The 27616-nt window shown below is 44.2% G+C and overlaps 1 protein-coding gene and 2 long non-coding RNA genes across 8 annotated transcripts in view; 2 read left to right on the top strand and 1 right to left on the bottom strand.

The window, feature by feature from the left end:
- Positions 1-11318, bottom strand: part of BPNT2 (3'(2'), 5'-bisphosphate nucleotidase 2) — a 36497-nt gene extending 25179 nt beyond the window's left edge. For all 6 annotated transcript variants that reach the window (XM_047073955.1, XM_047073952.1, XM_047073954.1 and 3 more), the window contains exon 1: positions 10651-11318. In XM_047073955.1, the coding sequence (XP_046929911.1) occupies positions 10651-11040 (390 nt within the window). In that variant the 5' untranslated portion in view covers positions 11041-11318. The remainder of the gene's footprint in view (positions 1-10650) is intronic.
- Positions 1609-5181, top strand: LOC124507662 (uncharacterized). The gene is made up of 4 exons (XR_006961079.1): positions 1609-1714; positions 1809-1861; positions 3216-3310; positions 4242-5181. It is a non-coding gene; the product is annotated as an uncharacterized LOC124507662 (long non-coding RNA).
- A 3462-nt stretch (positions 11319-14780) lies between the features above and the next one.
- Positions 14781-23111, top strand: LOC124507663 (uncharacterized). The gene is made up of 3 exons (XR_006961080.1): positions 14781-17960; positions 18272-18361; positions 20624-23111. It is a non-coding gene; the product is annotated as an uncharacterized LOC124507663 (long non-coding RNA).
- Positions 23112-27616: the final 4505 nt, after the last annotated feature.

Genomic DNA, 27616 nt, shown 5'->3' on the forward strand with positions numbered 1-27616 from the left:
TCATTCCTGGGATAAATCCCACTTGATCATGGTGTCTGATCCTTTTAATATGCTGTTGAGTTCAGTTTTTTAGTATTTTGTTGAGGATTTTTGGATGTATGTTCATGAGGAATAATGGCCTGTAATTTTTTCTTCTTATAGTGTCCCTGCATAACTTTGGTATCAGGGTAATGCTGGCTTCATAAAGTGAGTTTGGAAGTGTTCCATTTTCAGTTTTGGGAAAGACTTTGAGAAAAATTGGTATTAATTTTTGTTTGGTAGAATTCACCAGTGAAGACATCTAGTCCTGGGATTTTCTTTATTGGGAAATTTGATTAAGGATTAAATCTCCTTACAGGTCTGTCCAGCTATTCTGTTTTCTTCATGATTCAGTCTTGGTAGGTTGTCTGTTTCTAGGAATTTATCCATTTCTTCTAAGTTACCAATTTGTTTACCTATAATTGTAGTGATCTCTTTTGATCATTTGTATATTGTAGCAATCAGTATGTAACGTAGCGGTTGTATGCTTTCATTTCTGAATTTATAAAAGATTCGAATCTTTTTATCTTTGACTAGCCAAAGGTTTGTTAATCTTCTCTTTTCAGAAGACCAGTTCTTAGCTGAAGTGTAGTGTAAGTCCATCATTTCCGTATTGATAATCTGTCTAGATATCTATCCATTGGTAAAAGGGCGGTACTGGGAGTCTCTACTACTACTGTGGCTTTGCTGTCTGTTTCCGTCCTCAGGTTTATAATACTTGCTCAATGTATTTAGTGCTGTGATGTTGGGTGCCTATGTATTTACAGCTGTCATATCCTCTTGATGAACTGGCCCTTTTATCTCATTATATAATATCTTCTTTGCCCCTTGTTAGTTTTTTTACTTAAAGCCTATATTGTTTGATGCCATTATAGCTACCCTGTCCTCTTTGGGTTTCCATTTGCATGCGGTATCTTTTTCCATTCCTTCACTCTGATCCTATGCGTGTCTTTAAAGCTGAAGTGTGTCTCTTGTAGGCAGCATACAGGTGGGTTTTTATTTTTGTTTTTTTTTTAAATCCATTCACTTAACTGTTTTTTGATTGGAGGATTTAGTTCACCTACATTTCAAATAATTATTAGCAAATGTGGAGTTGCTAATGCCACCTTGTTAATTGCTTTCTGGCTTTTTGTAGCTTCTTTGTTCTTTTCTTACTCTGTTGCTATCTTCCTTTGTGATCTGATGATACTCCATGGTGGTATGCTTTGATTCCCTTCTCTGTATCTTTTGTCTATCAGAGGTTTTTACTTTGTGGTTATCATGAAACTTATGTATCTTATAGTTATAACAGTCTATTTTAAGTCAATAACTTAACTTTGATCCCATATAAACCCTTCCCTCTTTGCCTCCACAACATTTTATTTTTGATGCTGTAAGTTACATCTTTCTATACTGTGTATCCATTAACAAATTTTTGTAGCTCTATAGTTTTAAAAAACACTCCTCTTTTAACTTTTATATTAGAGTTAAGTGTCTTGTACACCACTATTACATTAGAATATTCTGAATTTAATTCTATACTTACCAGTGAATTTTATACTTTGTTTTCATGTTACTACTTAGATCCTTTCGTTTCAGCTTGAAGAACTCCCTTTAACATTTCTTATAAGGCAGGTCTGGTGGTCAACTCCCTCTGGTTTTATTCGTCTGGGAAAATCCTGATCTAGTCTTCATTTCTGAAGGAGAGTGCTGCTAGGTAAAGTATTCTTGGTTGGCAGTTTTGTTTTGTTTTAACAGTTTCTTTCAGCACTCTGAACAAACATATCATCCCACTCTCTCCTGGCCTACAGGGTTTCTGATGAAATATTTGCTGATAGTCTGATGAGGGGTTCCCTTGTATCAGGTGAGTTTCTTTTCTCTTGCTGCTTTCAAATTCGGTCTTTGATTTTTGACAGTTTTATTATAATGTGTCTCAATAAAGTCCTCTTTGAGTTGAATTTTTGGACTTATGAACTTCATGTACCTGGATGTCACATTCTCTTCTCTAATTTGGGAAATTTTCAGCCACTATCATTTAAATAAACTTTCTGCTCTTTTCTCTGTCTCTCTTGGAGATTCCCAAAGTATGAAAAGTTACACTTGATGGTGCCCCATAATGCACACAAGTTTCTCCACTCTTTTTAACTTCTGTCTCTGTTGTGTCTCCCCTTTTGTTCAAGTATTGCTTTCCTGATTTCTTTGAGTTGTCTGTGTCTCTTAAACTCACTGAGCTTCCTGAAAACAATTTTTTGAATTTGTTGACAGGCAATTTGTAGATCTCTGTTTCAGGAGGGTCAGTTACTAGAAAATTATATTCCTGTGGTAATGTTGTGCTTCATTCATTCATTCATTCATTCATTTTGTATTCCTTGAAGCCCTGCATTGCTGCCTTCACATTTAAAGAAGCAGTCACCTCCTCCAGTCTTTACTGATTGACTTTGTGAGACTTATCTTCACCTTGAGTCTGATGTGGGATTCTAAGGCTTTCTCTAACATTTTCTACAGATATGCATTCTCCACACTTCTTGTTCCCTCTTGGAGGGTAAATTCTGAAGATTATAAGCTTTATCTCAATCCCTCAAAGCCAACCCAGGGACTAGGAGCCTCCCATTTGTCTTCTCTAGGGTGGTACTCTGAGATGCTCAAGTTTGTGAGCCTTTTCCCAATTCTGCAATTCTGCTGGCTTTCCACACTTGTTTGTTGGCCATTTACAAAGGCTCAGTCTCGCTGTCTACGGGAGCACATGCTAAAATCATGCCAAGGTGGGCGAGAGGACCGGGTCTGGGCAAGACATGGAGAGTGTTGGGGGTGCCTGCGAGCCAGTTGAGGGGCCCTAATGGTGAGGACTCCCCAGCGACTCGTGGGCAGCCTTCCCGATGGGTGTCTACAAAGAGCATCCCTTTAGATGAGCCCTGGTTTATGTGTTCCCACAGCCTCTCCCAACCCCTCAGTCTTGCAGATCACTTCAGGGACGTAGGTGACAAGAGACAGAAGTGGTTTCGTGGGCAGCGTCCTGCATGGCTGGCAAAGCCAGACACTCACACATTCCTGTGGGTCAAATTGCAGGCTTCAGGGGGTCTCTCTTGGCACCAAGCTGTGCTGTCTTGAGAGACGGTGTGGTGAAAGTGAAAACATTTCTCTCACTCTCATCAATGTATCTATTCTTTTTTTTTTTTTTGCCCCAATGGTGTGCTGGAACATCTCTGCTGGACTCCCAGATGCCCACAAAGGAACCCTTATCTGTGGATGACTAACAAAATCAATGTTCTGTGAGGGAATGACCGTAGAGAACGCCTATTCTACCATCTTGCAGGTATCACTTTAAAGTATTATAGCTTTAGGGCCCACATACTTAATGAGAACACAATTTAGTCTGTGTCAGATAAGGGAATGTAAGAGTAACACTAAGCAAACGCCAGGGAATAAACTTAAAACAAGCAACAAATGTGCCTCCCAGAAAACACAAAGTAGTTTCTGGGTCTTGACCACCACAGCTTACAAAAACGGCAGTGCCGAGTGTGGGTAGCAACCACCGTGCCTTAGGATGAAGATTTCTGCCTAGAGTTCAAGCCAGCTTCTCCACATCCTTTCAAATGAGTATGGCCTAACAAAGTATGGGACTGCTTCTAAAAACATCTTCCCTGAGAGTCAGGTTAGGAAGAAACAAACGGAGCAAGAGAATAAGAACATCAGTCCGGTGTCCCCACCTGCTTCTGCACAACCGCTATTTGTAACCTGCTGCCACCATTACACACCCACAAACGGAATAAACCCACCGTACGACATTGTCAATGGCCTTAGAAAGGGTTGGTTAAGTTTATCTCAATTCTTTTCCACATTTCACCAGCCATTAAGTCCTGGAAATTCTACCCCCAGTTCTAAATACATGAAACTATGTATACCAAGCAAATCTTAGTTTAGGCCGCCATCTATCTCTCACTTGGATTTCCTTTTTTTTTTTTTCCAACATTTATTGATTATTGAGAGACAGAGTCAGAGCATGAGCATGGGAGGGGCACAGAGCGGAGGAGACACAGAATACAAAGCAGGCTCCAAGTTCTGAGCTGTCAGCACAGAACCTGACACGGGGCTTGAACTCACAAACCGCGAGATCATGACCTGAGTGGAAGTCGGACGCCCAACCGACTGAGCCACCCAGGCCCCCCCACTTGGATTTCTAAAATAGCCTTCAATTGCTCTTGCCTCCTACAGTGCATTCACGGATTCATTCATTCGTTCAACAGCTACTAATGGCCACGTATCGCAAACCGCTATGGGTACTGGAACAGAAGAATGAACAAGATGGACAAAATCACTGCTGTTATGGAGCTTCCCCTTGCAACCCAGCAACCCGCCATCTTCCTAAATCAGATTCTCGTCACTCCCTGCTGAACACCTGTGGTTTCTCATTGCTCAGAGGTCAAATCCAGACTCCTTACCATCATCCACAAAGGTGCGGATGATCTGGCCCCAGTAACCTTTCTCTATTTGCATCTTTATTTACGCTACACTCCAGACTTGTCTTTTTCTGGTCCGTTGGCCTCAGGGCCTTTGTACTTTGTACTAGAAAATTATGTTCCTTTGGCAACGTTGTGTTTCCTTAATTTTTTCTCTTCTGCTCATGCACACTCTTCTCAAATCTCTGCAGGATTGTCTGTTTCTTATCCTTCAGACCTCAGTTCAAATGACAGTGCCTCTCAGTGGTCTGCCCTGACCATCATGGCCAAAGCAGAAGCCCCACTCACTCTTCTGACATGGTCTTATTTTTTCTTCTTCAAAACCCTTATCAGTATCTGAGATCAATTTATTTGATCACAGGTGTACTACAGATCTCGACCTACCGGAACATAAGTTGTATGAGTTCAAGGACACAATTTCCTTCATTACTGGAGCCTAAACCAGTCCCTGGTACAGTAGGTGTTAAATAAATACTTCTGAGTTGACAACATTATTCTTTGCCAATATACTTACATTTCTTCCCCAAAACCCTTTCCATTCAATCTACTCTCCCTCCGTCATTGCTACTGCCTCTCTGTCTCAGTCCTCAACAGGAATTGTAGAATAGGAAATCAAGACTCCAAAACACAATTAAAGCTATTCATATGAAAGCTCAGTTACTTTGGGGCTGCAGAGGATTTTGGTTAATGTCCTAAGAAGACACCATTCACTACATTTTTCCATGAATCATTATATCCTAAAATGTTTTTACATATAGTGCCTCACACTGTGCCTGTCACATAGTAGGCATTCAACAACTATTTTCTAGATGGAGAAACATGGCTCTACCTGTCTTCTTCAACCTTTTCAGAAGTTTTTTACTATCAATACCATCTTTCAGATATATATCCATAAATAATTAAATACGCTCTATCGTCTGTCTCACACCTTAAAAACAATACCAGAAAAAAATCCATAGAAACTTCTCTTAGTCCCATAGAAGACCCCAGCCAAGCTCCTTAGGAGTCCAATTTCTTGAAAGCCTTGTCTTTACTATCTCCATTTTTTTTTTTACCTCCCATCTTTTTCAGTTTTGCTTCCTTTCCATCAAGCCACCAAGCAAGTTCTCACAAAGTTCACCAGTGACCATTCACCACACAGAACCACTATTAAGAGTATGTGTTCGGGGGGGCGGAGGGGGGGAAGAGTATGTGTTCTATCATTGCCAGCTCCTCAATTTCTTGGGCATGTGACTTTATCCAGGTTGGTCCCCTAAGCTTTCTGAGCTGCTAAAAGTGAATGATAAACACATCTCCCTACAGGGTTCTTTGGGTGAATCAATGAAACAGAATAGGTAAAACAAACAAACTTAGTATAGTGCTTAACACTGAGTAAGCACTGAATAAAAGCTGGATGCTATTTTTCTTGTTAAATGATTATTTTCAATCTGCGTTATCCTTGGCTGTAGGCCTTGATCTTCCCCTTTCACAATATAGTCTTTCCATAAGCAATCCTGTCCACAACAGCTTTCAATTAACATCACAACACTGATGACTCACAAATTCCTATTTCCAATTCCAATGTGTCTTCAGAGCTTCAGACCGATATATTCGACTACCTCCTTAACATGTCCCCTCGGCCATATCAAAGGCAACTCTAACTTCAAACGTCAAAGATGGCACTCATAATCTGCCCCCTTTGACTTGTCATCGCCCACTCTTCAAAACCAATTGTGAAAATCAGATATAAAGGGGTCGTTTTCGGAACATCCTTAGAAATTCTCTCGTATCTTTCCAATTCGCTCTTTTCTGTGACCACAGCAATTTAAAATGTATCATCTCTCACTAGAGAAAACCTCCTAGCTGGTTTACCCCCTCCAAACGATTCTCCAAGTGTCTCCCCTGAGCTCTACTAATCATTCAAAGCACTATAGGTTAGTTAAGAATACACTGTGGTTATACCTCCTATATTGCCTTATCTACAGAATTAAATGGACCTGAGATGATTCTCCGATCACTAAGTCAATCTCTGAGAGGCTAAAATTATCTTCTAATTGTGTAACGCTTGGTAAATTAGTTATCCTCTCCAAGCCTCAATTTCTTTATCTGCAGAATGGGGGCAATAGTACTTAACTTCCTATGTCGTTGTCAAGAGTAAATTAACGGCGGTAATACAAAGGCTTACTTACTGAGGACTAACTAAACGTTAGTCAGGAAACCAAGCTGAGTATAACTTTCCTTTTAGCTGAGTTCTGGTCCTCATCTCTTGCACAGCCTGTTTTAACATACTTCTAACTGGTCTCACCCACCTCCAAATGGCCACAGCCCAAACAAAGTATGGCATGTTGCAGGCTTCAAGAAAAGTCAGGTAAATCTGGCCCTCTTTAGTACTTTAGGATTAAACTAAAGATTAGCTCCAACCCTCTTTGAGTGAGCTCGCCATGTGATTACCTTCCTAATTTCTTCCACAGTGATTTCCCCAAGTGCATCAGATTCAGACTCATCAGGGTACTGGAATTTACTATCCTACTACCTCTATTGGGCCAGCTCCTTTCAACTTGTATTTTTTTCTGTCTGCAGTGCTTATGTCTGCACTAATTATCAAATTTACTAGTTATCTAGATTTTACAGAAGGGGAACTGCAGCTCAGAGATGTGAAATGACTGGCCAGGATTACACAGGCAGGTGACTGGACAAGATGTCAAGTCAAGTGTTCTTAGCACTGTATTAAGCTTCTCAAACTTTTCCAGTGAGTACTGCTGTTGAGAGAAGAGTTTAACTCCCATCTTAAAGGTCAAGGAAGCACAGGCCCAAGACTCCTATCAGATTGGAGTAGCATGCCCGATCTTCAAATAAAATGAATCATCGTCAAAAACTGGACAAGTTGGGGTGCCTGGCTGGCTTAAGTCAGTCGAGCGTCCGACTCCAGCTCAGGTCATGATGTCATGGTTCACGAGTTCAAGCCCCGCGTCAGGCTCGCTGCGATCAGTGCAGAGCCTGCTTTGAGTCCTCTGTCCCCCTCTCTCTCCGCCCCTCCCCAGCTCATGCTCTCTCTCTCTCAAAAATAAATAAAACGTTAAAAAAACAAAAAACAAAAAACACTTTGAACAAGGAAAGTTGAGGACAGGAGCCTTTCAAATACAGAGTTCCCTGTATAGTACATTGAAACTATAAATCTAAGTGTGTCTGTTCTGTAGCTGCAAATCCACTCCAGAAAACTATCTCCAGCCCTCCTTTTCGTCACCATCCAGAAGAATATAATGAAAGTGCCGCACAAATGGCTGCGGTTGCTAGTATTTTCACATAATAAAATCAAGCACGGCCCATGCGTTTAAGAAGAGAAGAAAGGTTGCCTGGGGACTCTCCCAAGATCCCTGACATAAGAAAGGCTGCACACCAAAGGAAATCCGGGGCTCCCAGCCCAAACTGGAGTTTTCTTAGGATAACACTCACTTCTCTAGAGCAGGGTTTCTCAACCCTGGCCCCAACTGAAAAATTAGGCTACGTCATTCTCTGTTACGGAGAGCTGTCCTATGCACTGTGGGATGTTTACGGTCTACCTACTAGAGGCCAAGTAGCATCCCACCTCCAGCTGTGATAACCAAAAATCTCCAGACTGTGCCAAATGTCCCCTGAGGGCAAAACTACCCCCACATGCGTATTCTAGAGTGACACGTGGTATATCCTTGTATGAGGAATAAACGTGAGATAGGAAAGCTCAAGGCTCGGACTCCAGACAGGAAAAGGGTGGTAACAAGTAAGAGACCTCTCTCTATTTGCACAGGGCATCAGGATAAAAGAAGAAAGCATCTGTGGCTGATCAATGCTAATTTTCCCCAAGGAAGTAAACGGAGTGGGACTGGACTTAAAATCATTACCCCCCCAAAATCCAGGTGAGGCTTCAAAACCAACCTTCCGGGTGCTGGGGGACGATGAGAGGGGAAAAAGGAATCCAGGGCTGAGCGTCTACATAGATGGCTGTAACATCTGGCCTCTAGTTTTAACCCAGTGATCAAAGGCTGTTCAAGAGGACACCACTTGGCAAGAGGACAAGTAGGACATGTCCAACATTCTACTTGGACATTGTAGAAATAAATGTGACCTCCTCGACACCAGCAAAAGCCCAACACTAGAGGTGAACGTGTGAATATTCAGTCACAAGAAAACAAAAAGCTATTTTACGTGGAGGCAGAGCCCTCAACATCTGCACTTCTGAAAGCCTGGCTTTTGTGTTCAATAAAATGCAGCGTTACCACTTGGCAGCCATTCCCTTCGCGTTTGCTAAGAAGCGAGAAAACAAACGCAGAATCCTGTGGAAGTTCCCCAAAGCAGAAGGTCTGGTTCACACGTGAACACACATGGGCACGCAGGTACGTGTTTTTGGTATTTAAGAACGTCGTCGTCTTCATCTTCAAAAAAACGAATTTCAACTCTGATATATTTTGTTACCATGGCTTCTAATCTTCTACACGTTTATGTTTTCCCTAGGGAATTGCGCTGTAAGTTTTAAACAGCCTCCGAAAGATCTAGCTAAAAATGAAGCATTCGATAGTTCATATAAACCATGGAGTGTTGCGAGCCCCGCATTCCCGACTGCAAACTGGCCATCGATAAAATTTACTTCCTAAAGTTGCTGTCAGGACCCAAAGGAGTCCTGCGTGCCATTATCTGGGTGCCTAAAATAAATTCAAGACATGGTCACCATTTCTACTGATGTAACTATTCTGCGTCAACTTCTAGGAAACTCCTCTGTTTATTCGACAAACTCTTAAGAGAATACCGTGCGTCTCGGAGAAAAGATATCCTACCGGTGGATCCTACATACGCAAGGTACACATATCTGTACAAACCCAAGATAAGTATTGTTTGTGATGATAAAGCAGGGTAGGACAAAAGAAGAATAAACGTTCTGTGTCTTGTTTGAGAATTCTTGTGTCAATAGCATCTGGTAGCCAGCGGCTCATGACATGAAGCCAATGTTCCTTCCCCCTGAAAAAAAAATTTTTTTTTAAAGGAAAGAACAAAAAAAAAAGGCAGTAAGAAAAAAATGACAGATGGAAAGAGGAAAAAAGAGAACCCAAGCAGTAATACGACAGACTGGAGGGAGGATTACACAAAACAGGTAATTCTACAATCACAATACTCGCTTAACTCTTCCAAGAACAACAGTAAAAGGTCAGATACTTTCCAAAGAAGCTGGGGTTTCGATTTCACTGTTTATCTAATTAATAAAATTCCACTGGAAACAATTTTTCTTCCCCATAGCCAAAACGAGTTAGCACATAAGCTTCCAAAGCACTGCTACACTAAGTTAAGCTCTTCCTCTGGAATTATAATACATTTTTAAAAGGGTTATTCATTCGACAGCAGCTCCACTAAAATGATGAATTCCTAAAGTATGAATAACAAATCCCCAATTCTGGATTTACCTACGAAGATGTCAATTCCTTCCCCAGAAACGCACCCAAATAAAAGGCCAAGGTTTTCCAATTCTTACTCTCTGTAGAAAATACGGGGGCGGGGAGGGGGGCGCAGCTGAAACGAAGGGGCTGGGAAATAGACTTCCGAAGCCTTCTTTGAAGAGCTCCCCAAATACACGCCTTGAAGAGGGTCCTGATCACTCTGCGGCTCAAGTAAGCCAGAAGCATACCTCCCACGTTGCCCTGCGTACTAACAGTTCCGCAACAAGACTTCTACCGTCCTCGGCCCCCAATCAGCTCCTAGCGGAGCGGGCAGAAAACGTGTGTTCCATAGAAACTATCCTTCCGACAAGTACATCAAGAAAGGCTGGAGGGCCACGGGGGTTCTAGTCCAACCCCTTCATTTTGCAGAAGGGCCCGCAGCAGGGGCCGAAGTTAACTTTCCCAGCCCTTCAAGGCCGGCCCGGCACCCCGAGCTTCTGATCGCAGGCACGAAGCGCGTCCCCGTTTCTGGGGAGGGGCCAGAAGGGCCAGGGCCCTGACTCAGATTACCTGCAACCTCACCCAGCTCTTGTGTCAACTGTTTGTACGACCTTGAGCACCTAGACTTCCGCGTCTCGAGCTCCACGTCTGCAAAAATGGGAGCCAGGGCCCCACGACCTGGAGCTGTCAGAGGGGTCAAGGCGCTGGGGCTCGCTCCGAGCAGGTCTCCCCGCAAGGCGACCCCAGCGAGCGCTGTCGCCGGCCCGCCCCCCCCCCCCCCGCCAGGGCGCCCGGCGGTCGTGGCACCCACCCACCTGCACGTTAGGGAAGGCGGTCTTGAGCAAGTAGAACATCTTGCGGTTGGACAGCACGTCCCCGCTGGTCATCTTGTCCTCGGCCCCCTCGCGCGTCTTCCCCTTGGACTTCTCGTGGAGGACGTTGCTCTCGCGGACTCGCCTCACTTCATCGCCGCCGCGAACCGCCGCCAGCACCGACACGGCCAGCATCTCGCGCAGGTCCACGGTGCCCCCGTCGGCCGCGGCCGCGGGCGCTGCGGCCGCGCCGCCGCCCGGCTCGCCGCCCAGGCCGAAGAGGCTGAAGCGGCCGGCCAGAAAGCCCGAGTAGAGGTGGTAGAGCACGCCGAGCCCTAGCAGGCAGAACACGGCCACCCCCAACGGGGACAGGCGGATGCCCATGGGGGCCATGGCGCGGGAGGCCGGGGCTCGGGGCGGCGGCCCTCACAGGCCTCCCCGCGCCCGACGCCGCCGCCGCCGCCGCCTCGCTCCGGGGCCGGGCGCCGCGCGTCTTACACCGGCGTCCGCTCGCCGGCGCCCGCGCGCCCCATCGCTCCCTCCCTGGAAAGGCCGAGCCGCGCCGAGAAGCCCTCCGTCGCCGGGCCGCGAGCCCAACTGCCCAGGGCAACGCGGTCCGGGCTCCTCAGCCGGCCAGCGGGACGCGCTTCCACGTTAGCCAACGGCTGGGAGGTGAAAGGGGAGCGTGGGTGTGTATCCGGGTTACGCGAGGGGGCGGGGCGGGGGCGGGGCCACGTCCTCCCCGCCCCCGGGGCGGGCTGATCCTGGGGGCGGGGCGGCGGGCTGCGGGCTCCGGGATCCGTGGGACGCCCCACCGCGTGGCGCGGGGCTGGAGCGGTGGCTGGGTTTTCAAGTCGCTCTCGGGTGTGACGGAGCTCTTTTCCACGCAGGGAGGGTGCTGAGTGCCTTGTGCAAATTGAAACTAAATCTCTCTTTGAACGACGACGCATGGTTGACATAAAGTCTACCGCTTGTTTTACAGGCTAGACTTCCCGTCACTCTCAGATTATTGACGAACGGAGGCTATGACAAGCCATTTTCAGACAGATCTGTATGTTTTCTTGTTTTGTGCGTGTGTGTGTGTGTGTGTGTTTCCTCCAGCGCTTGTGTAGACGGAGCCTGTATCTTTAAATCGCGTCTCCGCGTTGGGAGAGGTCGGTCGGCAGTGACCTCTCCCATACTGGGGAATTTTACTTGGCTCTTTATTTTGTTGGTCTCTGTGGTGATCCAAACGCTTGCTTATGCGTTTGCATCCGTAGGTTTATATAGATTTTTCCCTGTTCCTCCATCTGCCAGAATAAACCACCCTCTACGCAGCTGAAAAATATGCCTTGGTTCTGGGCTTTCATAATGAAAGAAAACGCTCTTTCACTTGACACACACCTTCCTCCCAGAGGTTGAGATGGAAGAGGAACTGAGAAAGCCTACTTGATATAAAGGTGGTCACAGGATGGGCAGTCAATCCGGAATATGTAATCTTCGAGCCGATATAGGCCCTCCAAAGGCTTCCAGAAGCCTTTACCTGAAATAATTTGCCTTCGATACTAGCAGGAATAATTTGCCTTCGATATTAGCAGGAATACTGAATACTCTACTTACTAAATTGTAATATTATTATAAGCATGAGTAAGTTTATTTTCCATGTCACTAGTGAACATTAAGATGTGCAGTATTGTTCTCAAGTGTTAGGGTATTTATATAAAATCAACTTAAAATGCAGCCTGTTTCACAGTTCATAGCCAAAAAGTCATTGGTTGTAAATGGGCTTTAATCACTAATGACCTTAAATACTGCAAGTATACAGAATGGAATCTGAACATCCTTTGTTGGGCAAGTCAGCAGAGACAGGCTGACCTTCACCACTTCCTCAGAGTTCAGGACATCTGTAGAATTTGCATATGGTTATATAGATGCAATAAACAAAGACTATTGATTGCGCGGTTTCCCTGCCAGCAATCTGTAACTAGCTCAAAAATAATCACAGCACGAAATCAAGTACAAATACAAATCAAGGAAGGACCAGTCTCTGAAGTGTTTACAGCACCAGATCTTAAGAATCTGGCACTGTTCTCCTCAGCTTTTGGGAACAAATTCACAATTAAGCAAAGCTGCTTTGAAAAGAAAGCTGAAAGTGAAGGGCACAGGGCAGTTATGGCTACCAAATCCAGAGGTAAATATAAAGATCAGGGTTGAAGTAGAAAGGCTTAAGTTCAACAGAACCACCTCAAACCACACTCTGAAATCAACGAAAGATAGGAGTTGGGGAGTAGCTATGAAAATATTAAAAGCATCAGGGGAAAGTATAGACGAGGTTTGTAAAAATAAATTGAATAATATTTTCCAAGGGTATTGGAAAGGACTAGCGGGCCCCATTCACTGTGGCACTATACAAAGCACTAATGAGACACCCAGAGGGATCCTTAAAGCTCTGGAACATCTATACTTCGGGGAAGAGATTAAATAATTGAAGGAGAAGTTGCCCTGAAAACAATGAGTGAGTTTAAACGTCATGGTTCCAAGAAGGGTTCTAGTACCCAGGTGACACGATAGGTAATATGTAAAAGATATTCATAAAATATAACATGTAATCATTAAGGGAAACTTTGTGATGAAGATGAAACTTAATTACATGTGGGACAGTGATGTTGTCTTAGAACCTTCATAGGAATTTGATTGCAAGAAACTTGCTTTTTCAGTAACATGTTAGAGGCTCTAAAGAATAAATACATACCAATGAAAATTACATAAAAGTAAATGGAAAATAATAGGTTTGTGGGGGTGCCTGGGTGACTCATTGGCTGAGCATCCAACTCTTGATTTCTGCTCAGGTCATGGTCCCATCCCAGGGTGGGTTGGTGGTGGGATGGAGCGCTGCCCCTCCCCCCCCCCATTGGGCTCTTTGCCGAGGGTGGAGCCTACTTGGAATTCTCTATCTCCCTCCGCCCCTCTCCCCGCCTGCATGCTCTGACTCTCTAAAATAAAATTAATCAATCAATTAAAAAAATAATAGGTTTGTGAACTGAGGCAAACTGGACTTTCAAAAATAACCTTTTTTTCTAGGTGTTGAAGATGAGGAGTGCCTTATTCTGTAAAAATACTAGTAGCAACAAGAATTGACACACAGGAGAAACTTCTTTAACCACTTTCCACTTAACTGGCTTGGCAGACCCTGCTTTCCACCATCAGCATGTTTACACCTAATAAATGCCACCTTTTGGGGGACTGCCCACTTTCACTCCCACTACTAGAACTTTCTATACTCTTTAGTGTTAGTTTCATTTCAACCCCATTTTGTCATCATGGTTATTATTACAAACACAAGTAAAATATCGTGTAAAACAATCAAATGTGAGTATATATATAAGGCTGAAAGCTGAATGACTGGATACAGGTGAGTCACGAAAAACAAAAATTACCACCAATTTCGGTTGTTGGGGCAAAAACTGTCCCCGACTGTGACGAAAAAGAATCACCAAAGCTCAAACAGGTACTGAAATCAGATTGCTTGGCTTTAAAGAAAGCAAGCTGGTCGTCTTAGATTATGCATTACTCATGTGGTTGAAAGTGCAGCTAATGAATGTGCTCAAAGAAAACTCACCGTACATTAAAAGAGAGACAAGTTATTATATATTTATAGATTCGCGTCTACAACCCACTCCTGTCTTGATTACATCAGACGAAGGACCTCTCCTAGAAGTCTGAATGTTACTGCCTTCCTGCAAATACCACCTTTCCTTATGCTCTCCATTATGTATGAAATAAATCACACCCATTTATAGCACATTATTAACATCTTAAATGATGGCATGTTTTGATTTGCCTGAATGACTCCTAACCCCAAAATTTATCTTGGAGAAATTGTGTGTGTGTGTGTGTGCGTGCGTGTGTGTGTGTGTGTGTGTGTGTGGTGAAATCTCTGCCAGTTAGTTTTCTTGTATTGTTTTTCTCCTGAAAGAGCATCTCAGGCAGACAGTTAAACTAACCAAACATTCCAGCTAGTTGAACCCCATGGAAAAGTGGTGTTACTACTTTTCTGAGAAAGCAAGAAAAAACAATGAACTCATAGCACCTCTTCATGTTTACAATATTCCAAGAAAAATATTATTTTTATATTCCTCCTTTAAGTGAGCCTATAAAAACAATAATTCTATTTTTTTAATAGATCCAATGAAATGGTACTTGGTTCTGCTGCTAAAGTTCTCTCTTTAGCAGATCATACAGTTCTTGGGATAACGGCTTTCACATGTTAAGATTTCATGTATTTCTAAAACATGATCTACATCCATTCTTAAAATCGATTTTCCCAAAGATTTTGAAATACTCAATTTAAATGGGCAAGTTTTTCAATTAATATAAAGTAATATGTTAACAATTAACATAAAATAATATGTTAGCACTAAAACCTTCTATGACTATGACTTTAGCAATAATAACAGTAAATACTTATTTTAAACAGAAGCAATGTGGTAGGTATAGAAAACTGAGTATAATTTCTAGTCTTTGATATTGTAATTACTCTAATCCATATAGCCAACATGAAGGCAGGTAGGTGTTTTGCAGATCTTTCTATCCTCCGACCTTTTGCATATGTGAACTCAGATCTCTGTATATCCAAGCAGAGATATCATAAATATCTACTCAGGTGGAAACTGGACTTTTAAGAACTAGTTTTAATGCAATTTTGTCCTTTGTGTAAAGTGTTTTTAAAAATCTTGAATTTAACAAATACATGAAGGACCCAACATTCATTTTCTCTGTCCAGAACATTTGTTTCATAGGCATACGAGTCAGATGAAATAAATATTTGCTTTGGAGCTGTTAAGATGTCACATATTTGTTAACTTATGTGTGTGCTCTTTATTAAATCCAATGCTTGGCAAAGCATCAATTCAGTCAGTAATGTAGATTTCCCCACACTGTGTTTTGTTCTGTAAGTGGTCCAAACTCATAAAACACATTTTGCCCACTATCTACCCAAAACCTGAGGTAAAATTTACCTTCTTAATCAGTCCAAAAAACCCTCATGATATAGTATCTAAAATTTTCTAGTCTCCAAAATAGCATTTGAATGTGTGTATCAATCATGATTATAATATGGAGTCTATGGCATTGTATTTATGATTTATATTAGAAAAACCCCAACATAATACATGTTGCTATTGCACTGTTTTGGGTATAATGCAAGCCAAGTGATGTCACCCGGAATGTAAGAACTCAATGTATTTAATAATATCATAGCCAATGTGTCTCAAAGTTATTGCCAATGAAAAAAGGGGAAAAATGTTTTTACACGTAGATATAACAAAGGAAAAGTTTCCCTAAACAATGCTTACCCTACTACATGAAACATTCTTTTATGTGTGTAAACCCTCTACATTGATTTCATGATTCTACTAAAGGGTGACTGTTTGGAGCCAGTTATCTCTAAGTCTCTGTTTCTGCTTGCCTTTCCAGCAGAGGCACTGACTCCATTTTCAAGAACGCTATCCTTTCAAGGATGTTTGTACAGCAAACAGCCTTGAAAGACAGAGAATTATCTTCCTCCAGAGAAAAGGACAACTTTGTTTCCTACACATTAAAATAAAGATAAGGGCAGGCAGCCTTGTGGCCAATTATAAAAGCCTCAAGGTCCCTAAGCTCAAAGTTACGCTCCTCTGGACCCTCTGAGTGCCACTCCGTTGGAAGTGAGGCTTGAGAAGCGCAAATGCTGAGTCTGAATGCCACAATTGCTTTGTCTCGGAGCCAGGAGTCTCGTGTCTTCTGCCAGCATCCATGAAACTGGCAGGCTAACTGGTTAGCTGCAAGTCAGGTGAAATCTCAGCCAATATTCCCATATTATCAATTTAACCATAAAGCCAATTTTGCCAATTTATTTCTTCATCTTAGTCTCAAAGCAAATAGAGAATGTCTTTTTTTCTGCAGCATCTGCTTACTAATACTATATGATGCTACAAAGTGCCTTCCAGAAGCACCTAGTCTTTTAGCAGAATGAAATCTCTTACTCATCTGTCTTCACTCAGGAGTCTCCCTTAGACAGAGAGAGCTTCCTGCTTGTCCTTGGGACTTCCATAGTTAGCAAATCCAATTGCTCTAGATGGGTTTATGTAAGAAGATCTGTAGTAATGGGAAACACCAGCAACATACTCAGAAATTTAGATTCATTCTGTGTCTCAGTGCTTCTAAAACTATAATAGCAGATCATGAGGTGCTTCAAGATGCATGTCATAGTCATGTAGAATACAACAGCAGTTCCAGTGACCCACGTTTTTTCTGTGCATCCTGTTTACATCAGCAAGAAAAGCTCTGATTGGGTCACCCCTACTGGTAGTTACTTGGCATGCCGTACTTCTCACTATATCCTCTTGGGTGTCTTCGGCTCCGGTCTAGTCATTTCAGCCAGGGTAAGCAGGGTTATTCTCATTGAACATCCATACACGTGGCAAAAGCCATAGCCACTTGAAGAATAGCCTGATGTTGCTCTCCTCTGCAGAGAGCCATGGGCAGATAGAGCCATCATCGCCTGTGTGTTACTGCCTCAAGTAACATCTTACCATCCTTATACCTCGCTACAAAGTTACAAATACCTGCCAGCTAAACATCAAATTGGAAAACTCTAGAGGTTAAAACAATAGATAATTTTGCTCCATCCCTTGATCCGGTGGGTAAGTTGAGTTACCCCAGAGCTAAGCCAGATCAGAACCCCGGTTTTCCATTTCCCATTCTGCCTGATTTCCACACAATGCCCATATGTGGGCAACACAATCCTTCTTGGGAAGGCAGCAAGACCCTTAGCCCCCCAAATGCAGAGCCCACATTTTCAGGCTCTGCCACGGTGCGTGCTCCGTGGCGTAGCATGTTGTCTCTCTCTTCTCTCTCTCTTTCTCTCTCTCTCCCTTTTCCTCGCTCCCTCCCTTTCTCTCTATGAATTCATTGAATCACCTAGATTTGCATATAACCTGATTCGGATTGCATTTTTAATGTTTCTCACTTCTTCCATGCTTCTGCGTGATACCACTTCGTTTTAAGAAGTCTCCGATTGCTATTTTATGAATCGCTTAGTACCATGAACAATCCCAAGAAACAAATTCTCAGGTTTTATAGCTCTTCATGCTTTCCAAGCCTGCATATCACAGTCTCCAGGAGGCTTTCCTGATGTAAGAATGGACACCAGGCTCTTTGTACGCGTTCCAGTAACCAACAGCACGGCCTCTGTCATCGCATGACCCAATCATCTCATCACTGCCTGATGACATGGCTGCCTCCCCTACTGAACTGCGAGCTCCTGGTGGGCAAGACCCCACAGCTTATTCGGGGTTGGTATCCCAGAACCCAAAACACTTGATGCATGCCCCCAAAATGACTTCTGATGCATTTTGTTCCACTCCACTGCATTTGCACCACCATTGCCCCTTCCCCACATTCCTTGCTTAGCTTTGTTCATTACTTCCCATCTCTTCTTATTCCCGTAGGGTAATGGAATAAGGGTGACAACGTCCCAGACACAAAATCTTACTAAAGTCTAACCAAAAGATGATAGGAGGAGAGGTAGGAGATAGAGAGTTGTCTGCACTGAATTTCAACGGTGCATCTCTTTGTCTTTAAGCTCAAACTGCTCTCTTTTCAGCCCCAGACAGATGTCAATTACAGCGCCTTGTCTTTGGAAACACGGAGCAAACTTTCTCTATGCTGTCCACGGAGCAAGTCAACAAAGACGGTGAGTTCAGCTCCAAATAAGTGGCAAAAGATAGATTTTAACGATTCTTGATTCTTCAGCATGACAGGAAATGATCCACAAATTGCATTTACTGGAGATTAAGAACAAAGGCCTCAGGTGATATTTATGTGACCATGAACTTTTTAGGCCGCTCACATCCCTCTTCATGTTTAAGAAAGGGACCAAGTATGCCAGGGGCAGGGCTCGGAGGAGGGGGTTGGCTGCAAGAAACCCCTGCGGGAACATCTAAGGTGATAGAAGTGTTCCATACTATTACTGTGGGAGTGGTTCCCTGACTCTATACATTTGTCAAAATTCAGCAGGTTGAATACTTGAACTTGGCAAATGTTATCAAATATACATAATACCTCAAACAACTGATTTTTTTAGGGGCGCCTGGGCGCTCAGTCGGTTAAGCATCTGACTTCGGCTCAGGTCATGATCTCAGGGTTCCTGGGTTCGAGCCCGGTGTTGGGGGTCTGTGCTGACAGCTCAGAGCCTGGAGCCGGCTTCAGATTCTGTGTCTCCCTCCCTCTCTGCCCCTCCCCCGCTTGCACTCTGTCTTTCCCAAAAATAAGCATTACAAAAAAATTTTTTAACTGAGGTTTTAGAAGGGAGGAAGGACAAACAAATCAAGTCAAAAAACCGGATCCTACTGTATGTGATATTAATGTAACTGCTTGGAGACCAAATAGGGAGGGGGGTGGAGCTTACACCTGCGTTTCTGCCACAGTCATACTGTAACTGCCTGTTCCAACAAAATTGTCTTGATAATGTCTTAAGAGGATAAGAAACATCTTCAGTTCCTGTCTAGCATGATCGCCAAGCTTGTTGTCCCCACTGACTTGTGCAGGTAGAAACAACTATGAAATAACGAGGGAGAAAAATCAGCCCTTCTGCTACACAAACCAGAATGCAGATGGCCAGGGAGGGGGCGCACGGATATTTCTTTCCAAGGCGCACGCAGCCAACGCATGTAAATCCTGAGGGTGAATAAAGTTCCCTGTCTGGCTGGATTTGTGACCTAAGGTCCTTCAAAGACTGACCTGGATAAGAAAAACTAGGGCAACGCTTACAAGTGAAGTCACGTGTCTCCATCAATCACAGCAAGGCTCCAGCCAAGTAGAAGGAGGAGACAAATGCACACTAAAGAATCTGGAAGGGTGCTCTGCTTGCATGCTAACTGTAGGGCAGATTTCGGCCAAAGCTTGCGAGGTCCAGGACGGGGCTCTTGAGGCAGGGACTGCAGGGGGAATAAAGATGCAGAGGGAAAGCAAATCCTTTGCTTCCCCTTAACGACGTGTGTGCTTTATAACTACGGGTGTTTCCGTCTGTTTTGGAAGCTGTTTTCCCCTCTGCTGTGCATCCTCCTGCCCTTCTTGGCCTTGCCAGATCTCAGCCCTGCTCCGAGCGAGCCCTGTGCAGTCGGCCGTCTTCCCGCCCCAGCATCCTGTCAACGGCTCAGGCTCTGAATTTCTTTTGCGCTCCTAACCTTTCCTGTTCAGCTTAGCCCTGCCCCGTCTTCCCCACTATTTCTGCACGATATTCCCAGTACTCTACTAACGTGATCTCGTCTCTTGTGCTTGAAGAAACACAGTCCAGCAACCAAATGATCGTTTCCCTCAAATTCCCATTCTTGACTTGCGTTTCCCACACACTTCGAAGGCTATGCTTTCCTCTTCCATCCGCTTTCCTCAGATGCTGGGTGCACATTGGCTTTCCTAGGCTGTCTCTGGCTGAGGAAGGCCCTTCCCGGAGGATGAGGAACTTTGTGACCCTTTGGCCCCCCTGGAGTGGCTGAGGTCGGGAGGCATCCTGTATTTGCATGTTCCAGGTTATCCTGCAGGGAAGGACAGGCTAAGGCTAGCCCCTGCTCCCCCTGCTTGTGCCCCGTCCCTTACTAAGGCTCTGTGGCTTCGGAGGCATGTTCCCCACCCCAGTTTTTCACGTGCCTGGTCTGGCTAGCCTAACGGAGCTGTGCCAGCTGGCACAGGACTGCTATTGACTCAATGTGTTGTGTTTTGAATGAACGCCTTTAGTTCTATTTATTGGGATGATTAGTTCTCAAAGGCTTATAATCCAGTTTTTCTTTATAACTTCCTCGTTGCCTGGCACAGACCTGGACAGATAGGGTTGCTGATTGATTCCATGGTGCCCTGTGCCTGGGGGGGGGGGGGTGGGGGGGGGAAGGGAGGGAGGTGCCCAATTGCCTCAAACCTATGCAACAGGATGCTAGATGTAAGTTTTTTCACTGTCTTGCAGTTTTCACCGAAATTCAAACGCAGAGAGCAACGAAGAGACTATATACGTCCACAAGAGAGGCGCTCGCCAGCTCGTCTTTCCAGAACTATTGTCGGGATCCGGGTCAATGCCTCCCTTTCACCATCACCGTAGACCAGGAGCATGATAGGAGGAGAAAGATGCGTGAGGATCCATTTAAAGCTAGTTGCTGAATGCGGTGCTCATCTTGACCACCTCCCATCTCTGGCTCAGAATGACAGGGGTTTGGAGGGAAGTGTTTAGAGGAAAAAAAAAAATCCACGTGCCCCAGGTTTTAAGGTTAAGAGATTTTCCTGCATGGAGCGGCCTGGGCTCAGAGAGTCTGGCAAGACAAAGACTTGGGTTTTCTGTCCTAGACAAAGTAGCTGCCCAGAAAGTAGCCAGGCCAGGGCTCCCTTGAGGTGATCCTGGCTGTGAGGACCGCCCCGCTGGCCACACCAAGGTGACTGTGATGGGGAGGCCTCGGGCAGACGCAGCTTCCAAGGAGGGCTGGAGAGCACGTCACCCACAGCAGGGAATACCCAGGGAAATGAACTTGGTGTCCAGCAGGAGAGTGGGGAGAGAAGGCTTCGGAGAACTCACAAAAGCGCCCCAGGAGAGAAAAAGCCAGAATTCAGGCTTCCGCGCCGTCCAGAGGGCGGGAGTGCCAGATCAGGACATCACCATATGAAGTCTTCCGTGGGCCACAGCTTGTTTTTCGCGGTTCATCGGGAGAGTGGTCAGAGAATGAAGGCCACGTGAGCCTCTCCCTCCTCCCTGTAGCTGTCTGGGTCTGAGGCCAGCCTGAAAGGTCTGGGGGTAAGAAAGCTTGACCCCAATGCAAGACGTTGCTTCCTTCGACCTGCATTTTCTTGGTTGCCCACATACCAAGGAGACGGTTGCCGGGAGTGTATTTCAAACATGTTGGCTTACACGCACACCGCGTTTTCCTTACATTTATACAGATCGCAGGGACAATGGAAAGAAAAGCAAAACTGGGGAAGAGAGAGAATGGGAAATCGACATGACATGGGTAAGAAGGAGAGAGCTTGCCTCACGCCTGTGGGTCCAGCTAACGGGTTGAGTCTCATGGTGGGTGTGCCCCCACTTTTCCAAAGATTTACGACATCATTACCTGTTTTCGCTAACCAAGGAAATCCAAAGAGGGCTTTTGTTTTTATGGAAAAAAAAAAAAGAAAAAAAAAGTGAAAAGCGAGATGAGTCTTTGGCATCGTTTGGCACCTGTTGGGCCTTTGTGGAGGCAGCGTGCACCCGAGCAGGGAGACTGGCTCCGCCAAGCTCCTTCCCCAGGAACCACACGCGGCATCTCAGAGCCCAGCCGCCAGAGCTCTGGACTGTGTCTATGAGCATCGGTGCTTTATCTCGATTTCTTTTGTTCATCTGTTAGCAAGATGTGTCCTAAGGTATCAGAAAAGCCTAAGAGGGCTTATTGTTTTGCGTCTGGGAGCACTCGAAGAATTTTCCATGGAAGTTAATGACAACTGCTTCTTCCCTTTATGGCTATTTTGGCTTACGAAAGGTTTTGTGGGAATGCTCTAGGTTCGGACGGTGGGGGTGGGGTGACCTGCACTTCCCAGCAAGCTGCTTTAACGGGGTCGTAACTGAAGACCGGCAGGATCTAACTGTAACCTTTACCAAAGTCAGTTACGACTTTGTGCACCTGGTTTTGCAATTTTTCGACGTACAGCCGCTTTCGTTAGGCAGGAAGCCGGGCGTGAGCGACAGGAGGATGGACAGCCCCAACCCAGGACCGCCCGGGGACCACCCGTCGCACCCATCTGGCAGCGGGTCTGTGGGCACAACATCCCGGCCCAGGGAGAGTTAAGTTTGATATGCTTGTTGTGCTCATGCAGACCTGACCTATGTCCCTAGAATAGACAAAATGTTGCGATTTCCTACCCCATGCAGGTATTTTGAATACATCTTGGGAAAGGACATGGACTGTTGGCTAATTATTATATAATCCAGGGCTGTCACTCAAATGTTGCAACCCTAGAAGCCAGGGGAAAAGCGAAACTGATAGAAGCCCACACCCTAGAGTTTCTAGGGCCTTTGTCTCTCCTCACTTGGCCTGCTCCTCCCTTGGAGTGTCCTTTTAATAACACGTTGCTCAGCTGTACTTTCCTTTCCCTGTCCTGGAAGTCTTTACTGTGGCAGCGGAAAGGACCAGCGCTTCGTTCCTTTTCCATCTAACTCTCGGTAACACTTTGAGGAATCTAAATATTTCATTCACCTCAATATTGGAAGATATCGTGAGAGGCTTACTAAGTGTCGATCTCCAAAACCAGAACTCCATGAAAGAGACATGACATCCCAGGGCTGTGAGACGAAGTGGTAAAGCAAGAAAAAGGCCAGGTGAGGGTGCCAGGTCTGGGTGGGGGGCTTAGTGGCTTAGACATCCGACCGACTCTTGGTGTTGGCTCAAGTCGTGATCTCACAGTTTGTGGGTTTGAGCCCCGCATCAGGCTCTGCTGACCGTGTGGAGGCTTCTTGGGATTTTCTCTCACCCTCTCTCTCTACCCCTCCTCTGCTGACTTTCTCTGTCTCTTTCTCAAAATAAATAAATAAACTTAAAAATAAATAAAGAAAAATTAAGAAAACCTTTGAATTCTTAAATAATGCATAAAGTTCAGGGCCTTTTTCTTTTTTTTTTCTAGAGCCTGCAATACTAACCATAAGATTAATAAACACAAAATTAAAACGATGGGAGGATAATCATGCCTAACATAAGACACCTGATGAGCACATAATCTATGTGGGGAATGGTTTTGTCTTCCTCATGGTTGAGAAACGTGCACCTTTTACTTGTTAACTTTAAAAGTAAAACAGCCAAGGGCGCCTGGGTGGCTCAGTAGGTTAAGAATCCAACTTCGGCTCAGGTCACCATCTCACGGTTCACAAGTTCGAGCCCCGAATCAGGCTCTGTGCTGACAGCTCAGAGCCTGGAGCCTGCTTCGGATTCTGTGTCTCCCTCTCTCTCTGCCCCTCCCCTGCTCACGCTCACTCTCTCTCTCTCTCTCTTTCTCTCTCAAAATTAAATAAACATTAAAAAAATAAATAAAACAGCCAATTATTCAGAAAAACGGGTTTATTCAGGACTAGCAGAGAATTACAATTCAAGACATGGAAGCTACAGCAAAACCACAGGCAAGTCCAACCAACAAAGAAGAATGTTCGTTTATGGAGAAGAAGGAGGAAGTTGGGAGGGGTTGTTTTGAATAAAAGTCCACTGGAAGAAAGCAAGAGTTCAGGGTGATGACTGTTGCTCATTGACTGAATTGCAGGGGTAGTTGATTTCTTATAAAAGATGCAATGTGTATCTTTTTCTGTTGGGACCTGTAATTGAAGATTCTTTCTTGTTGACCATTCTTCTGTTGGAGTCTGCAATTGACAGTTCTTCCTGTAACTGACATTGAGTGGTAGGGCTCCACCTTCCAGCCTCCTGACTGGACGTTAGTGAGGCTTCCCTTCATACTTATTGGGATATTTATGCATTTCTCGTAAATAAACTTTTAAAAACTTTCAGGTGGCTTTACCTATTTATAAAATGTGTTTATTCTTAATATGGGGACATTATCTTGATGACATATTTGCTCTGGAACATTCGCTTCTGGTAACATTAGTTAGTAGCTGTCGGTAGCTTTGTGTGGACAGGACAGTCCTCAGAAGATGATGCTAATGAAACGGAACCCCGAGATCAGGATCTCCTGAAGCCAGAGAATTACAATTGACCTTTGAACAATGAGCAGGTCAGGGGCACCAACATCTTGTAGAGTCAAAAACCTGAGTATACCTTTTGACCCCCCCAAACTTAACTAATAGCCTACTGCTGACCAGTTACTTTGCCAAGAACAGAAACAATTGATCAACACATATTTTATGTATCATATGTAGTATATACTATATTCTTACAATAAAGTAAGCTAAAGGAAAGAAAATGTTATTAAGAGAATCAGAAGGAAGAGAAGACACATTTCTTGAACTGTACTACACTGTACAAAAATCTGGGTATAACCCGTGCAAGTTTCAACATGTATTATTTAAGGATCAGCTGTATTTCTTTAGACTCACTACTGCCAAAAGTGAAGCTGGTTTAAGTCCAGACAATGCTTTAAAAAAAGAAAACACATTGTGGGATAGCATGTGACTGTCAAGCCAGGCGACCAAAGTTGCTTTTTGCAGAAAAGTCTTCTTGTTTTCAGTAGTAGAAGCTACTCCCGTGTATCTTCTTGGCTACTACAACAGCTGACCTTGGAAAGTTCTATGGTCTCCCACTTCAGACTCTCAGATCCTAACATGCCGTGTAGACTTCTTGGCCTCCGTCTTGGCCCCTGTCCTGCAGCTAGTATACCTTCTCGCTTGTGCCAACAATAGGTTGTTTTCCTTGAAATACAACTTTTGACTTCTTGCTTAAGTGCATCGTGATCTAGACTACCAATTCTGGGATTCAGAATTCTTAACCCTCAATATTCATTCATACTTCTTTAAGAAGGTTTCCTTTAACCTGCATGTTACCTACTAAAAGGAATTTATATTTTAAAATATTTTATTAAACTCTTTGTGCGCTTAATGAGGCCAAAACAAACAAACAAACAACCCTACAATCACCCAATGTAAATTTAATATCTGAAAAGGATGTCTCAGAAATCAGGCTTTTAAAAAAAAAAAAACAACTTCTTTCCAAGAAGAGACAATTTCCCAAGGCAGGTAAGAGGAGACGGGGGGGGGGGGGGGGCAGAGAGAATTTAGGCATACGTTCCATCCAGCTCTGTTGCTTAGTAAAGCTAAGAAGTTGGACAAATTATTCAAGCTATCGGAATCTCAATGTTCCCGTCTGGAATCACGAGGTAATAGTTGAGTTTTCTCTAGGATTAAGAGAGATCATCTATATAAAGCACTTAGCACAGTGCTTGGCTGTTAGATGTTAGCTGCTGTTACAAAATGAATCCCAGGTATTATGGCCCTTATCTTGGATCCAGTAAAACCAGTCTCTAGAGGAGTAATTAAGAGCCTGTCTCCGTCGCTGTGTGAGTGCGATTCCAGATTCTTCCACTTACTAGCTGTATGCTCTTAGTCAAGATACTTAACCTCTCTTGTCAGTTGGACACACACATATGCACGCACGCACACATATACACACGCAGAGGACACTCAAGAAGCTTCAGAGAATGCTTAAGAGAAAAATAATCCAACTCATAAGAGTGGTAGTGATTTGGGGCGCTTGGGTGGCTTAGTCAGTTAAGCATCAGAATCTTGATTTCTGCTCAGGTCATGATCTCACAGTTCCTGGGATCGAGCCCCGTGTGGGGCTCTGTACTGATAGCTCAGAGCCTGCTTGGGATTCTCTCTCTCTCTGCCCCTCCCCCCGCTTTCTCAAAATTAAATAAACATTTTAAAAAAAAAAAGAGATTAGCAGTCAAATCTGTCGTTTGGCCAACTGGCCCATGAATGCTCTACAAATTTGTTTTCCCCTTGTGGTGCCCCCCAAAATGGCCTCCTCCATGCCTTCAGAAAGCATTCATCTGAGGTCTTCCCCTTACTCTTACCCTCTGTGGCCAGTGCTTTAAATTACTTCTCTCCAGTGCATTCTCTCCTTCTTCCTTGCTAAGAGACCCTCATTTTTTTGTGTGTGGGAAAGAACAGATGAATGCCTAGCCCCATGTAATGGTTTGTTGAAATAATTGTGAGAATATTGCTCTTTATTGTCTTCAGCGTCCTTAAAGCCAGAGTGTGGCCATATATCCCAGGTCCAGCCAAGGACACTGAAGAAGAGAGGCTCCAGGCCAAAATAAAAGCCAACACCTTAAGCGTGGCGGAAAGAAAGGAGCCTGGATGCTTTCTTACTACTAACAGTGGGAATAATGGACACAGTTTAGGATTTCTTTGCAGTTTTATTTTCGTTGTTGTTCTTAGAATATGTCCCACTACAACTGCATTAGTCAAACACTGTGTTTTAAAGTCACATTATGTAATTTTTTCCTGTGTCCTTAAGCCGCTAATTTGATATACAATTAAGATCATTTATTTTTGTTTTCAATTTTTAGGGATTTTTCCCCCCTCATTTCGATTTAAGTTTTTAATTTACATTTACATTGTTCCAAAGTCAAAAACACCAAACGAGGGACGGCGTAGGAAGCCTAAGTTGCACCTTTGATTCAATAACTCCTTTCTATCCTTCCAAATGAGAAACAATTTTTATTTGCTTTTAAAAATTGATTTTCAAAAACACAAGCCAGACGGGCTCCTGGGTGGCTCAGTTGGGTAAGCATCCAACTCTTGATTTTAGCGCGGGTCATGATCTCACAGTCCTGAGATCCAGCCTGAGACTCTCCGCTGACATGGCGGGATTCTTGGGATTCTCTCTCTCCGTCTCTCGTCTCTCTCTGCCCCTTCTCTGCTCTCTATCCCTCTCTCAAAATAAATAAATAAACTCGGGGCACCTGGGTGGCTCAGTCGGTTAAGCGTCCGACTTCAGCCAGGTCACGATCTCGTGGTCTGGGAGTTCGAGCCCCGCGTCGGGCTCTGGGCTGATGGCTCGGAGTCTGGAGCCTGTTTCCGATTCTGTGTCTCTCTCTCTCTCTGCCCCCTCTGCTGCTCACGCTCTGTCTCCTCTCTCTCAAAAATAAATAATAAACATTAAAAAAATTTTAAAAATAAATGAATAAACTTAAAAAATATAAAAGAAAGCCCAGTTCAGAAGGTATTCCATTTCTTAGACATAAAGAAACACACCCTCCACACTGCAGTGCAACTTGCCTTTCCATTCAGCAGTACATGTTGGAGACTAGTCCATAGCAGTCTTCCTCGTACCCTTGACGAATACTTCATCCTGTGACTATTCAACGGCGCTCTATTGGGTTAACATACCATGTCTTTGCGCAGTTCTCTCGGGATGGATATTGGGATTGTTCCCGGTATTTTACAAATAGTCTTCTAACCATAACAACAAAAAACGTAGTACCTGTATCTTCTCAT

This window comes from Lynx rufus, unplaced genomic scaffold (assembly GCF_022079265.1).
Source record: "Lynx rufus isolate CCGP_SWC_20201006 ecotype Redwood Valley unplaced genomic scaffold, mLynRuf1.p SCAF_12, whole genome shotgun sequence".
Taxonomy (NCBI): Eukaryota; Metazoa; Chordata; class Mammalia; order Carnivora; family Felidae; genus Lynx; species Lynx rufus.